The sequence below is a fragment of the Monodelphis domestica genome, chromosome 6 (genome assembly GCF_027887165.1).
Source record: "Monodelphis domestica isolate mMonDom1 chromosome 6, mMonDom1.pri, whole genome shotgun sequence".
In the NCBI taxonomy this organism is placed as follows: Eukaryota; Metazoa; Chordata; class Mammalia; order Didelphimorphia; family Didelphidae; genus Monodelphis; species Monodelphis domestica.
Window position 1 is genome coordinate 175,375,504 of NC_077232.1, and position 15,438 is coordinate 175,390,941.

The window sequence follows — 15,438 nt, forward strand, 5'->3', positions numbered from 1 at the left end:
ACTGCAGTCTCCAATGAGTATTCCTCAAAGACTATCTCAAGATCCGCTCCACAAGACTCAACTTCAGGAGACTGCCAGTCCAAGGATTTTGTGTTTTATTATGGTGGTTTCCTATCTCAACTCCCCTTCACAGGGGCCAATCACAGTTTCCAAAATTGTCACTCTTCTCATCCTCTGAAGGTAGCAACTCTCCTCCTAGGATTCACATCTTTAGAACCATGAGTTTCTGAGTGTGTGAACTCTTAAAAGAATTCAAAAATTTCTGAGTAAAAAAAAAAAAGGGTAGAGCTCTTCTAAGTATCTTGCTGGCTTCTTACCTTTAAAGGTGTTAACTATCCTCCTAGAAGTAAGAATTTGTGGAATTCCCTTACTTTGGGGTATATATGAGTATATTTGCTTTTGTTGATCAATTCAAAAGTAGACAAAAGAGAGTTAATCCTGTCTTCAGTTTAGTGAGATACTAAGTAAGGGTACTTAAGCTATTGTTATTCCAAAGTGTTAATTACAACTAGGCAAAGAGAATAAAGGATTCCCTTTTCACAAGTGCAAACTCAGAACAAAGAGAACCAAGAATTTTCTTTCACAAGTCCCCCATGATTCTTTGGGAGACTAGTCTTCCCAAAGAATTGTTCTATATAACTATCTTGTATCTCTAAATATCTTCTAGCTAGAAGGTACATACAATAATCAATAGTTAGAGATAAGAGAGAAATAAAAGAGATAGAGAGAGCAAACCAATGTTTTCTAGGGCATCGACAATAAGCCAATTAGGGGGCCAATCCCCTGTGGCATACAAGTTTACATTGAAAATACTTGTGTTCAACCCCCCAAAGTTCAATCAGTTATATTCCAAAGTTTGTGCTAGATCTTCTGATGCTGTTGAGGTTTTCTTCAGGCATCTTCATGGTGCCTTCTTCAAATAATTCATCTTTTAGATTCAAAGAGTTATCAAGCTCTCTTTCCTGAAATGTTTCTTTCTCAAAAGATTTTTTTTTTAGTTTTATTGCAATTATACAATCGCTATGGCAATTATACAGACTGTGCACAGGGAAGATTCACAGGTTTATTTGTTCTACTCTTTATATAGGGAAACACTGATATTTGTCAAATTCATGATAAAAATGACTATTTTAATCCAGTGGGGGGAAAACAAAAAAACTACTTTATATTTGATTTCCTCTTTATGTTAGATCCCTCAATGGAATGTAAGCCTATAGAGGTCCAGTTTGTTTCATTTGTATTTGAAGCCCCAACCTGTAGCTAAGTGCTCTGCTTAGAGTAGGTGTTTAATAAATATCTGGTAAATGAGTTAAAAAAATCTATAGAAAACAATATATAGAACTTAACAATTCAAACCAGCCCAGCAGTCCTTTTATAAAGTCTCTCCTCTTCCAATTTTTTTCTGAAGTCCAAGTTGGAACAGGACAATTAGTTTCCTTGGATATCTTTGTTTTTCAAAGGAAGTTCAAGGAAGCAATGAGTAAGGAGTCAGAGGCAATAGTTTCTCAGCCCAGCTCTGACTGTCTTGATGTGTGACCTTGGATAAGTTATTTAACCCCTCAGTACCTGCTTCTTCATCTGTAAAATGAGGTTTATAACCCTGACGGGCTTCACAGAACTGTGGTGAAAAACAATTAATAAAACTCTTGGCAGAGCATGCTACAATATTGAGTTCTCCATCAACACTAAACAATGGAGGAGGGAGTTATTCTGCTTCCAGGAAACAGTCACAGTGTAGAGGGTCCATCTTCATCTGAGCCAGGAAGCCCAGTTCCCCTGAGGTAGGAGTAGGACTTTATGCACATTATATCCAGGAAACATGCATATACACTAGTAAAACATCCAAACCCAGAGCTTTCATCCTTTATCCTTCCTCTGACTTAACTGTAGCCAGGATAACATGCACTTTCCAAAACAGTCCTTCCTTGGCACTATGCTGCCTACAGATTTCTTGGATGAGAATATGGTCCCCAAAACAATTTCTAGTTGAATAAAATTTTGCAATTTCAAGTCTCAAAAAGTATAAGATAGAAACTTTTATGACTTTGCCACTATAATCCATTTTTACCAGCTAGAAGGCTAAGAAGTTCAAGGCTGTGAATTCTCTCTCATAGGACTTATTCAGTCTTAAATATAGGAACTAAATTGTCTCTGGGTCACAGATTGAACTGCTAAATCTAGTCAAAGATTTTGAAAATGCAAACTTCTGCTGATTATAAAGGCTGTGTAACTGTGTGTATACTGGTTTGTGTTCTGTGGACCATATGACATGATAGCCTCCTAAAAAAGAAGTCCCAGGATAGGCTGCATTATGAGAACCTTAATGTCCAGAATTTGGGAACTAAACATTTGCTATATTCTTCCCTGGTCTTAGATAGGGTAAAGAAGAATGTAATAAGCATGGAGAAAAGACCAAATACCCGTGAATAGGAGTTGCAGTGAAGAAGATTCAGGATTTGTGCTAGAAAAAACACCCAGGTAGTTAAATCTCTTCTGAAAGGAATGAGCTTCCCTGGGGGATGAGGAGGAATAGGGCAGGGGTTTTCTGTCATTGAAGGCCTTCACTTTGTGAGACTGCTTTTGATGTCATTTTTGGTCAGTTATAGATTTGACCAGATAACCTCTGATTTTCCTGCCTACTTACATTCTAAGAGAGCAGGCAAGACAGAAAGGAGAGCTAAGACAGACTCACAGTTATTGGGAAAAAACTTAAAAGTATGACAACTGGAATTCTATTTACCACACAGGAAAGACAAAATGTTCCTAATTCCATATTTAGGGTTATCATGGTATAACAGAGTGAGAACTGCACTGGGAATCAGAAAATCTATGCTGTTTCTTTGCTCCTGGCCTTGGGCTGCTGAGTTTTGCCAGTGAAAGCCACAGAATTGAGCCAATTTCCTTCTGTACAAATTTATGGTGCACAACCCCGCAGAGCCCTTGGTGCTGTTTGACAATCTGTCTAGTCTACTCAATGACTCTGTTTCCCATTGCCCACAGTGAAAATTCCAATCCTAATTATCTCTCTTAACATTCGCAATCACACACCTTCAATCCACACCTAAGAACAAATGACTACCTCTTGCCCAGGCTCCTCAACTTCTCAACATCATCATCTACTTTCTTTATTTTCCTCTCCCTTTTTTAATAGAAAAAAATAAGATAACATACTTCCTTATTAAGTGAATCCCTTTCATTATTGCCTCTATCCTTCTTCCCCTTGCTTCCAAGTAATCATCCAACTGACTCACTCAGAGATCTTTAATTTTTCTCCCTCACTACTGGTTTCTTCTCAGATGCCTAAAAATAAGCTCAGATCTTTCCAATTCTTTAAAAAGAAAAAAAAGGTGGAAGTCCTACCTTTCTACTTTATCCAACTTTATCCTTTCTCCTTCTTTTTGTCAAAGTCCTTGAAAAAAATATTGTCAAGTCCACTTTTTTACCATCCACTCAGAGTAATTGGCCAGCCTCCATGTGAAAATATCCAGTGAAAGGGAGCCCACAGCATCCTAGAATACTCAATTTTACTCTTGGACAGCTTCTTCCCATTGTTCTTAGTTCTGCCTTCAAGAGACTTGTGGAAGTAATCTAAACCCTTTTCTATAACAGAGTGCCTCAGATATTTTGCAAACTGATATCATGCTCCCAGGAAGTCTATTCTTCTCCAAGGTAAATATCTCCAGTTTCTAATTCATAGGAGATTAGGATAAGTTTTAAATCTTGTGACCATCATGTTAAACTTCTTTCTTTGAAAATACTATATTTTGCAAATATCCTTCTAAAATATTCCAAATATATTCTTACCATGGCAGAATGAGAATAACAACAAGTACGCATTGCCACTAAAAGTCACATGTAGCCAGTATGGTACCATGGGTAGTAAGCCAGCCCTGGAGCAGGAAAATCTGGGACCAAGATATATCTGTGACATATTAACTGTGTGACCTTTTGCAAGTCATTTAAACTCTCAGTAAGACTAAGTTTCAGAGAAGATTTTGATCTGCATTAATAGAGGGCATTTAATTATCTGGGCTCTTCCTATTCCAAGGAGTCAGAGTCAACTTTAAGCCTACTGTTGCTGGAAGAGATATAGGAATCTATTGTCCTATGGTTCTCTTTACTATTCCTGTGATTAACTTGAATAGAACTCCCTTTCCTGAATGTTTTATTTTCCATTTCAATGTAAGCTTTCTTGAGGACAGAGCCTATCACACTGCTGTATTTGTAGCTCTTGGGACCTTGCATAAATTCTTTCACATTGACTCCTTATCCCTATAAAAGGTTATTTTTTTAGGTTAATCCCATGTATTCTAGTCTGTTGATATCTCTTCAAATCCTGAATGTATCATCCAACATACTAGCTATTTATCCCAAGTTTTTGTCACTTACAAATGTGATAAGCATGCTATGACCTATGTCTTCTTTATTTTCACGGTTACATCATGGTTACAACGGATTTATATTACTATCTGAATAGAATAATGAACCAATTTCCACAGATGCTTTTCATTTCACATTTTTGAAAATTCTAGTCCATTCTGCCATTAGATTTATCTTTCTTATTTTAAGACCTGGTCATGTCAGTTCTCTACTCAAGAATCTTCAGTAACTTTTGAGGAAACTTCAAACAACTTTGCTTCCATTTGACATCCCCAACAATTTAAGGAACCCCTGAGTTTCTTAGCTTGAACCTTTCTACAGATTGAGGCTGCTAGGGGAACAGTGGATAGAATATTGGACCCAAATTGGGGTCAATAAGAATTCAATTCAAGTCCTGCTTCAGAACTTGTGTCACCCTCAGAAAGTCACTCTCTCAGCTTCAATTTCTTCTTCTACAAAATGAAGATAATGGTTTAACACCTACCTTACAGGGCTATTCTGTGAAGATCAAATGAGATACCTATGTAAAGAGCTTTGAAAATCTTAAAACATTATGTAAATGCTAGGTATAATGATTAGTATATTATATATACCTTTGTTCTTCTCTCTCTTTTATTTTGATTAATTTCAATCATTTTCCTCTCTTCTTTTTTGCCTTCCCTCCTTTGCTTTATTGTCTGAATTCCTATTTGTACTTTAACATCTAACTCAGTTATCTTCCTTCATTCCTTTACTTTATACATCTCTGATTCACTTAACATATTTTTATGAATTATATTATCTCTGCTTGTGTCTTATTGTTTTATTAGACTATAAGCTCCATGAGGGAAGGGGCCACATGTCAGCTGAAATACCCTTTTCCTCCAGCACAAAGCAATCATACAAAGTAGGCACATAAACATTTGGTGACAACTTAAAATGAATCTAATTTCTACCACTAGGTCACTTTATGACCTTTGGAAAATAAGCACTTTTCTGAACTTTGGATTCCTCATTCCAGAACTGAGTAGCTCCTCTCCATAACTATATTGAAGTATCCAGTTGAGTCATCTTCATTTCCCAACCAAACTCCTGCTAACTTTTCTACTATGTTCCTATGCTAATTATTCCCTCAAAGATGTTTTTTCAGTTTCCTTTTACTGTTTTGTCTTCTCCCATTAGATTGTAACCTCCTTGAAGGCACAGATTGCCTTTCCTTTTCCTTTATGCATCTTCAGTGCCTGGTATGCAGTAGGCATTTACTAAATGTTTACTGGCTGACTAACTAGATGATCTATAAAGTTCCTTCGAGCTCCAAAATCATCTGATCACAGTTATTTTCCATCATTAAATATCTCTTAACTCTGTGGAAAACTTACAGAACAACATTCATTAGCAAGCAAACAAATGCAAATTAAATGAAAGCTGATAGAGATGGTTTAAAATTGGAAAATGTAATTCTTTGGGATGCATTAAAAACTTGAAAATATAAACAAAGCCCCATTGAAACTGTTTCCTGAAAAATTATTTCCAAACTGCAAATTAAAAAAGCAATATAAGAAAACAAATATCAAAACTCTCAGACTGATCACAGTTGAATGATATCTTTGATCCACAGACTTTCATCTTCTTTCTCAAATGAATTTTATAGTTCTGATCACCCATGGCAAAAACTTGAAAGGTAATTTTAAAAATACATAAAAAGAAATCTCCTCTGACTCAGTTATCATGAAATACAGGCCACAGGACTTGGTGTTAAGGGAAGATGTTAGAATTATAATGGGCTAATTTCTTTGTATTTTTGTAGTATTTTAAGGAACCATAAATGAATTATTTAATAATGTCCAGAATCTTTTTGATGGCTTAGACATGGATCCTGAAAAGAGAATCAAACACAAAATCATAGGATTTCAATCCTGGAAGAAATCTCAGGGCAATCTGGTTCTAACCTCTTTTGAATTAAGCATTTTTCCTAAAAGACTGTTGATAAGTGGTCATGTAGCCTCTGCCAGAAGCAATGTAGTAAGGCTTCCATTTCATGAGACATTTTACTTCATTTTTTAAATGCTCTAATTATTAGCTATTTTTAGCTTGTATCAAACTTAAATCTATCTTTCTAGTGTCTAATCACTGTTCCTTGTCATGTTTTCAAGGGCAATTTATAGCAAGTCTAATTTCTCATATGTTACCACTTTAAATAGTTAAAAATTCTCTCCCCCAAGACACTACTATTCCACCTTCCAAAAACTTTCCCAGGGTAAACTGTCTTTACTTCTTATTTTCATTTAAGAAAATGTCTTCTTGTTTTTAACTGGGAACTGAATAATCACCAACAAATAAGCATTTCAATGTATTAAAAAAAAAACCTCTTCCATCAGTAACTGTGAACTCTATTATGTACATTAAAATGGCAGTGTATAGAAAACTTAACAAAGTAGTTAGTGTTAAATCTGCTGCATTTGTTTTCTTTTTTTTTATTTCTTTGTTTTCTTCTGTGCATTTAAGAAGACTCTTTTTAAGGTGTATCTATTACTACTCTCTAATCTACTTCCCTTCCCCATTCCTTCCCTGGAATAAAATTTTAAAAATGAAATAAGAGTTCTTAGTTCTTTCAACAAATAATCACATGGAATGATTTCTTCATATCTTCTGATCTTGATTGTCCCCCTTCCATTCACTTAAGTCATTGATAAAACACATTGTATTGAAATGGCATATGCCAGAAATTTTTTTCTTTTTGTAAAGGCAAACATTTATTAAATCCATAGTAATAAAGGATGTTATTTTATTCATCTAAGGAAATTAAAGCATCTCAAGCATAATACAAAAACTCTACTATAAAAGTATATCATATAAAAATTTTAAGACAAAGCCCCCTTTATTTTAAAGCCACACTATAATATATTTGGGGGCATTGAGTCATCAACATCTTCTTCAAGCTGTGATTGATATCCAGAACTGAATATGTTAATGTAGATGTGCTCTGATCATGGAAGTGTGTGGCATGACTATTAGATTCTTTCATCTGGATATTATGACTCATTACACATTCTTACTTCTCTTAATCTTTTTTCTTATATTAAGCTTTCAATCCATTATAACTCTTAGATCTTTAGTATTTAAAATGTTGTTTAGTCACCCTATTACATCCCATAACATCATATAAATATCTATCATAGGAAGACTGGCACACAATGGAGGAACTTGGAGAGAAGAAAGTCCCAAACAGAAAGGGCAAAAATAAAATGATTGACTCTACAATGTTAACAATTCCAAGTGGAATGAATGGTGAGTCGACATTCTGCCATCCATACTTTTAAGGCCCTTCTCAACTATTTAACATAGGAAGATAATGCACCTAAATGACAACCAGAATAATGAATGGATCAAAGAATCAACAACAGAAAAATCTAACAACTATATAAAAGAGAATGATAGCAATGAGAAAGGAATATCAAAACATTTTAGATAACATTAATGAAGTCCTTAGAAGAGAAGTTAAAATTCTGAAATTATAGATTTATAATTATAAATTCCTTAATCCATCAAGAAGATAAGAAAAGAGAAGATTAATAACCTGAGATCATAAATACTTTAGATGATCATTAAATAAACAAAAGTGAAAAACTTAAAAATTAAAGCATAATAGATAAAATGTAAACAATAAAAATAGGAGCTAAAATTTCTGGGAAAACTAAATAAACTCAATAAACTTTTGGCTAACTTAGTTATAAAAAGAAAGAAGTAAAAGTTGACAAAATAAAAGATAAAGAACATGAACTTATAATAGAGATAATGTAAAAAGATTTTTCAGAATATACAATAATCAGAACTAAATGCTTGAAGTGTTAAAATGGGATTAACTCTCCCTTGCCCATTTTTAGATTTAATCCCCAGAAGCATATACACCCCACTTATCCTTAAGTGGGAGAGGTCTGAAACCCAAATGTATAAAAGTAGGTGATGAATCAGAACCCACTGACTGACCACTGGGCAGGCCTAAGCAAAGCTTTAGCTTTAATTGGTCCACATAAAATGGAAGTAAGGCACAAGAAGTGACAAAAAAGGAATGGTCTTTAAAAATGCCAAGAACTTCCTGTTATGAGGTCTTGAGCCTTTACCCTGGAGGAGCTCTGGCTGAGGACCTAGGACTGATTCCTATTTTCCCTTTGAACTACCATGTGGGTGAGTAAAAAAGGCTGACTCCTTTCCCTGGCTTGTTCTGGAGATACTAGCCTCAGGAAATGCTGAAGCCCTTGCTTTATTCATCACCAGACCCTCTGCTCAAACCTGAGGCACCTCTAGTTGAGGACTATTTAGCCCTGCCTAGGTTGAGCCAGGGGCTGGCACAAAATACTTAGTGTGTTAGGTTAGATATCTTACCCTATACTTTCTCTGATTTTCTTACTTTCATTCTTTCCCCTTTTATAAACATACTACCATAAAAAGTCATTCTGACTTGAGTAATATGTTTCTTGGCAAGCATACTCTTAAATAATTTAGTCCAACCCTTTAATTATACAATTCTGGCCCTTACAGAAGGAAATGATTACCTATGAAAATATCAACTATTCAAATTAATGAAATAAGAAATCGAGATCTAAAAAAAACTATCTTGTAAAATAAAAGTGAACAACCCAAACTGGGTTGTTAGAGAACCAACCAGATAATTAGGTAGGTGAATTATATTGGACATTTTTGAATGATTAATATCTATTATGAACAAATTATCCCAATAACTGATAAAACAATCATTCTACGTAAATCTTTTTATGAGACAAAATGCTTTCAATAGGTAAATCAAGAGAAAGAAAGCAGAATAAGAGGATTATAAGATAATAACACATACATATTAACATAGGGATTTTAAATAAAACCATATCTTAAAGACTATATTAATATATTTTAAAAAGTTCAAGTTGATGTAATTGGACTTATGCCATGGAAGCAAGGATAGGTCAACATCAATTAAAATTAGCATATCATTAGCATTAAAACCAAAACTATAAAAAGTACATATCAAGAGATATAGAAAAAAGTTGTTATAGCACAATACTTAATTATGCTAAGCATCAAAAATATTCATAGAAAGGCCATTTTGGTATAATAAAATATATACACAAGCATAAAAATACAGTTCTAAGTACAATAGAGAAACAAGAGAAGTTTTCACAATAAATAAAAGGGTAAAGCAAGGATGTCCCACTTTTTATCTATAACTATTTGACATAGTTATAGAAATGTTGGTGATGAGAAGAAAACAAAACAAATATATAAATGGTAAAATAATAAAAAGGAGATAAAATGATTCCTATTTGAAAATGACATGATTTACATAAAAAAAATCTTATAATTATCAAAGAAACTAATTGAAATAATCATTTCAGTAAAGTATCAGAATAAACCTATTTCTATAAAAATCATCATCATTTAAATATAATAATGATAAAATCCAGAAAATGAAAGATAAATTTGATTTAGATAACTTGAAAATGCATAAAATATCTAAAAGTTAATTTATAAAGATGCGCTTTAGAATTATATAAATGGTATTACAAAATACTACTCATAAAAGTAAAAGTAGACAAAAAATTTGAGGGAGATTCTTTGATTGTGGTTGGGTTTTAAAAAGGATGATAGAATGGACTACATTAATGTAATGGAATATTACTCTAATAAACAGTGAATATGAGGAATCCAGAGAAATGTGGAAATACTTATATGAATTGATGCAGAATGAAATAGCTGAACCAGGAACAGCCACATGCAAAATGGCTATATCAACATTAACAAAAAGGATAAAAAAAAATAGGCCCAAATGTTGTATAATTATGATGATTAAATTCTCATTTTTCAGAAAGGAGATGAAGCATTAGAGTCCACTTCTCTGTTGTACCTTCATGACTTCAGGCATTTTCATCCTCCCTGTGCTGATCTTGTTATTATCACCCCAATTAGACTTTGAACTTCTTGAGACTAGAAGCAGTCTGTTTTTTTCTCTTTGAATCATCCCCTCTATTTACTATAGGGCTTGGCACATAGTAAGAACTTGGTGCTATTTATTCATTTATTATGGGAAGTTGCATATTTTTTGCTCCTCTCAATGGATTAGTTATTTGTGTTTATTTTTTTTTCTCTCTCTCTTCCCTACCCCCTTTCTTACTTCCATCCTAACAATGGAAAAACCAGTGGCTATGAGAGAGATAATATATTTGGAAATAACTAATGCAAAAATAAAGAAAATAAGAAATTAATGATTGAAGATTCTGTGAATAAATTTTAAAAAATTCAGTTACCTAGAAACATCTTCATTTTAGAGATTGATAGTATGGTGGGAAAAGCCTTAGGCTGAGTGTCAGAGCACTTGTGTTCAAATAAGAGGTAGTATTTACTACCTGGCTGGACTTGGATCAAGGCAGTTTCCTTATCCCTATACCTCATTTTCCCCCAGTTCTAAATCCTGTGATCTATTGTTACATGTTAAAATTTTTTCTTATGTTTTTGCAAACCCTTCCTTCCTGCCACTATACCTTATTCCATTAAGATTTTAAAATATCTTCATGTCAGGGATTGTTATATCAATCATATCTATACTTCTCAGTGCCCATCACTGTGTTGGACACTGCAGGTATGCCATAAATTCTCAAGGAATTGAATCCAAATCACAGAGCAGGAGAAAAACATTATTCTTTGTTTTTAGGAGATGTGACAATCTTCATTCAAGTGTTTATTCAAAGGCTGCTCATAAAGTAGCTCTAGCCTCTTTTGAACATTGCACACCTGTTAATAATCATCATCTACACCTTCAAAGAATATATTCAGATGTGTTAATAGTCCCAGAAGAATTGATTTGTGTAGAAATCAAGTTGAAAGTGAAATCTCTGAGAATACCTCCAAATATGGTTGTTATAAATAATGTAAACAGCATACACACACACACACACAGATATGCACATGCGTACCCTACTTACCATGGCAACCAAAGAAGGGGGAAAGAGTATTTACATTTTTTTGAGAAAATGGATATTTCCTAGTCATTTTTATTTTTTAATTTGGAATAAGTAATCCTACTTAAAGGCAAGAAGCCATCCAAGATTCCCCATATACCAAATTTCCTTTTATTATTAAAAATTAATATTTAGTATTGAGGGGGAATAATAGCTAATTATAACTAAATTCTTAACAGGAAGTATTCTAAATCATCTCCAATGTGTATGCACATGCAAGCCTAGCAGCTTAAGAAAAGTTTTATTCTGGGATAAAATATATGCTGGAAAAAATGCCGAAAGGAAATCACTTCAAATTCAGACTATTTAACTCCTTCATGCTTTATTACCTCACTTCTACCAAAAAAACAGAGATAGGATTGAAGGGGCCATAGAGATGATTTGGACAAATATCCTTACCTTACAGGTGAAGAAACTGAGGCTCTGCGAATCTAAGCTATATTTTCCTCCAAACTTTCTATCCCACTTTCCAAGCTTCTCTATTTTTCTCAAGGGAACCATTGTCCTTCCAGTCATCCAGATTCACAACCTCAGCATTATCATTAACATCTCATTCTCCCTCATCTTATATAGCAAATCATTGAATCCTATCATTTCTCTCTCTTCAATATCCCTAAATCTGTCCCTTTCTTCCTACTCACATGGCCATCACCTGATTCATGCCTTCATCACTCCTTGCCTAAATTATTGTAAAAGGCTCCTGATTGGTCTCCCTGTCTAAAGTTTCTTTCCTCTTCTGTCCATCCTTCACTGAGATTCTGAATTGATTTTCCAGAAGTACAAGTTTGACCAGATCATTCCCCTATTCAATAAAGTCTAATGGCTCCATAATGCCTCAAAGAGACAATAGTAATTCTTCTTTTGGTTTTCTAATCTTATTAAACAATATTTTCTTTCCTGCATCCTAGTGTCAAGGCAAACTGGTCTTTCTGTTTCTCTCATGATACTCCATCTTCTGCCCCTAATCCTTATGTCCATCTCTTAGAATCTTTCATTTCCCTCAGAACTAGGCTTAAACAACATGGAGTACATAGTTCTCAAATCTATGGCTATCAAATCTCAAATCTATGGCTAGTCACTTAAAAGGTCTACTCAAAATATATTCTGTGTATAAGCAAAAAGAGAACGCTCTCTCCCCCTCACTCTCTCTACCTCCTTTTCTCTCTCTAGATAGAGTCAGAGAGACAGAGAGACAGAGAGACAGAGAGACAGAGAGACAGAGAGACAGAGAGACAGAGAGACAGAGAGACAGAGAGACAGAGAGACAGAGAGACAGAGAGACAGAGATAGACAGGTATAGATACAGATATAGATAAACCTTGATTTCTATCTTAATTGGTTCTAAGGCAGAAGAGCAGTAAGGGCAAGCGAATGATGGATCTGTGACCTGCCAAGGGTCACAGTTAGGAAGTGACTAATGGCAGATTTAAACCTAGGACTTCCCTTCTCTAAGCCTGGTGGTCTATCCTCTGAGCCACCTACTAGCCCCTCCACATGTTCAGGTTTCCTTATCCATCCAGGTATGCTCCTCTCTACTCTTCCCAAATTACTTCAGATTTATTTTGAATGGATTTTGTATATGCTTATGATGTCCAGTTTTTACTCCACACATAAGGTGAAATTCTCAAATTCAGGCACTCTCTGCCTTGTACTCAGCATAGTGACTTGAACCAAGTCATAATCAATATTTGCTGATTGATTGACTAAGAATCTTCTCCAAGTTCCCTGAAGTACCAAGTGGAGAAAACAAAACTCAGAACTCAGATTCTCATACCTTAAATCGAGGGTTATTTCCATTGAGAAATATTGCCCCCAAACAATAAACATTTATTAAAATCTGCTATGTTGGGGGGCAGCTGGTGGCTCAGTAGACTCAGAGACAGGCCTAGAGTCAGGAAGTCTTGGGTTCAAAGTTGATGTCTGATACTTTTTAGCTATGTGACTCTGGGCAAGTCATTTAACCCTGTCATTGCCCAGGCCTTTCTGCTCTTCTGTCTGGAAACTAATATTTAATATCATCCCTTGAAGATAAGGTAAGAGATAGAAAAAACAAGCAGCAGGTCAATAGCATTTGTTGATGGCATGAAAATTCCTTCTCTTGAAAAAAAATTAAAATTATAAAAAAGACCTCAATGAACAATTTTATGTTGACAGATTGTAACTTTAGCTTCTATTCTAAAATAACATGGTTTTTGTACTTAATAAAGGCCTAATTTCTGCTCCCTGGGTACAATTTCACATAGGAGTATTGTGTGCTGAATCCAGATTCCCAATCACTACTTAGCTCACTGCTGATGAACTCTCAATTGCCATGTGACAATAAGTAAAAATGTCGAATGATGTCAAGAATAAAATGATTTTCAGGAATTATATATTTTACAAGTCATGGTATTTCAGACCTAGAAGAAATGTTGGGTGTTATTTGTGTATAATTAGAAAACTGTAACCCTAAAACTACATTTACTGGGAGCCCACTGACTTCCTATCATTATGTACTTCCTGTAGACAGAGGATATTAGGCAGTGGGGTTGCTGGTCCCAGCCTCATTTCTTCCTGTTGGTGACTGTGGTGGTAAGCAGGGATTTGAACAGGTTGATTAGCCATGGGCACATGATTTTTTTATTCTGTTACTTCTAATGATTATTAATAAATCTCTTAAAATATAATATTTTTATTATTTGAGATTAATTTTAATTTTTACATTTAGTCCTACCCTCCCATTTACCCCACAGCTGATTTTAGAGGGCAAAAGCCTTACCTAAGGACATATAAATAAGATGTGCCATAATTATAGATGTGGAAGAGATCCCAGTGGCCTTTTATTACAAAACTTTCATTTTAAAGATTAAAAAATTGAGGCTCAGGGAAATTTAAGTAATTTGTGTAAGGTCAGAGGAGTAAGAAGTAGCAGAGCCAAGATTTGAATCCAGTCATTCTAAATGAAAAAAAAAATACAGGACTCTTTTCACTAAAGAATAACCAGATAAGGTTATGACTAAGGTAAGATTATTAAATTGCTGCTCCATCACAGTGGCATGGTACGGTAGGGAGAATGTAATCCATGCATCCCTTCATTTCTCATCTGGCTCCATTCCTCTGAACTTTCTCAGAATCTCATCATCAAGCCTGATACTCTCACCATTTCTGTACTCCTGTTCCAGATGCTACTGTTAGGTGAGGTTATAAAGTGGACAATGTGGAGCAGTTCCTCTGTCCTCTATTGAAGGGGGACACCAAGGGCAACAATCTCTTCATTTCTTACCCAGATGTATTGCTCTGGACTCATTACACCTGCCCACTACCACCTCTATCCCCCTTTTGGCTTATTTTTTAGTGTTTTCTACCTCATTGAGGACAGGAGCTGTCTTTTGTCTTTCTGTGTAGTCTCAGCACTTACCCAGTGCCTGGCTTAATAAAAGTTTATTGACTTACTGACTCCTAAGCTCTTTGCAGCTGAAGCAAATCCTCACCCCCCTCAAACTGTTGTGGTGGTCACAAAATATGCTTGAGAAAATGTAAAATTTGCAAACAGTTCTAATTTTTAAGTGTTTTCATTCATCCCTATTATTTCTTATAATATATTTACCTTGCCATCTATATTTGTCCTCAATACATTTTTATGGTCTATTTACTACAGGCTAGAAACACTAACCACATATAGAGCATCTAAAATAACTCTTGGACACAAACAAGCTTCTGACAAACTCTCATTTGAATTTGTGATTACTCCTTAGTTAGCTTTCACTTTTGACATTTATCAGGGCCACAGACAGAACACTCAGGAAGTGTTTCAAAGAGGTAAGAGTAACTTCATAGTTTTTCCTAATGCCATCTTAGAAATTAGCAGCACTGTCTCAAAAAGTCAATATAATCATCTTTCCCTCTTCCTCTACCCAATGCTTCTTTTGTCCAAATATTCAAAAAGATGTATACTTACAACTAGGAGGCATCTTTTCAGTAATCAACTGGCAATATTCCTTAAGGAGCTCAAAGTTTTCCTGATTAATGCCTTCTTGCAGAGAGACATCTCCAAACCTTAAAAGAAAGGGAATAAAAGAAATTGTGATCATAT

General features: G+C 34.7%; 1 protein-coding gene and 1 long non-coding RNA gene across 14 annotated transcripts in view; one reads left to right on the plus strand and one right to left on the minus strand.

The window, feature by feature from the left end:
* Positions 1-15,438, minus strand: part of INPP4B (inositol polyphosphate-4-phosphatase type II B) — a 1,027,382-nt gene that overhangs the window by 86,826 nt on the left and 925,118 nt on the right. For all 13 annotated transcript variants that reach the window (XM_007496289.3, XM_007496287.3, XM_056802732.1 and 10 more), the window contains one exon: positions 15,304-15,401. In XM_007496289.3, coding sequence (XP_007496351.2) covers positions 15,304-15,401 — 98 coding nt within the window. The remainder of the gene's footprint in view (positions 1-15,303; positions 15,402-15,438) is intronic.
* The window catches only part of LOC103105965 (uncharacterized), a 140,240-nt gene that overhangs the window by 9,748 nt on the left and 115,054 nt on the right, over positions 1-15,438 (plus strand). The gene's annotated exons all lie outside the window — the stretch shown is intronic.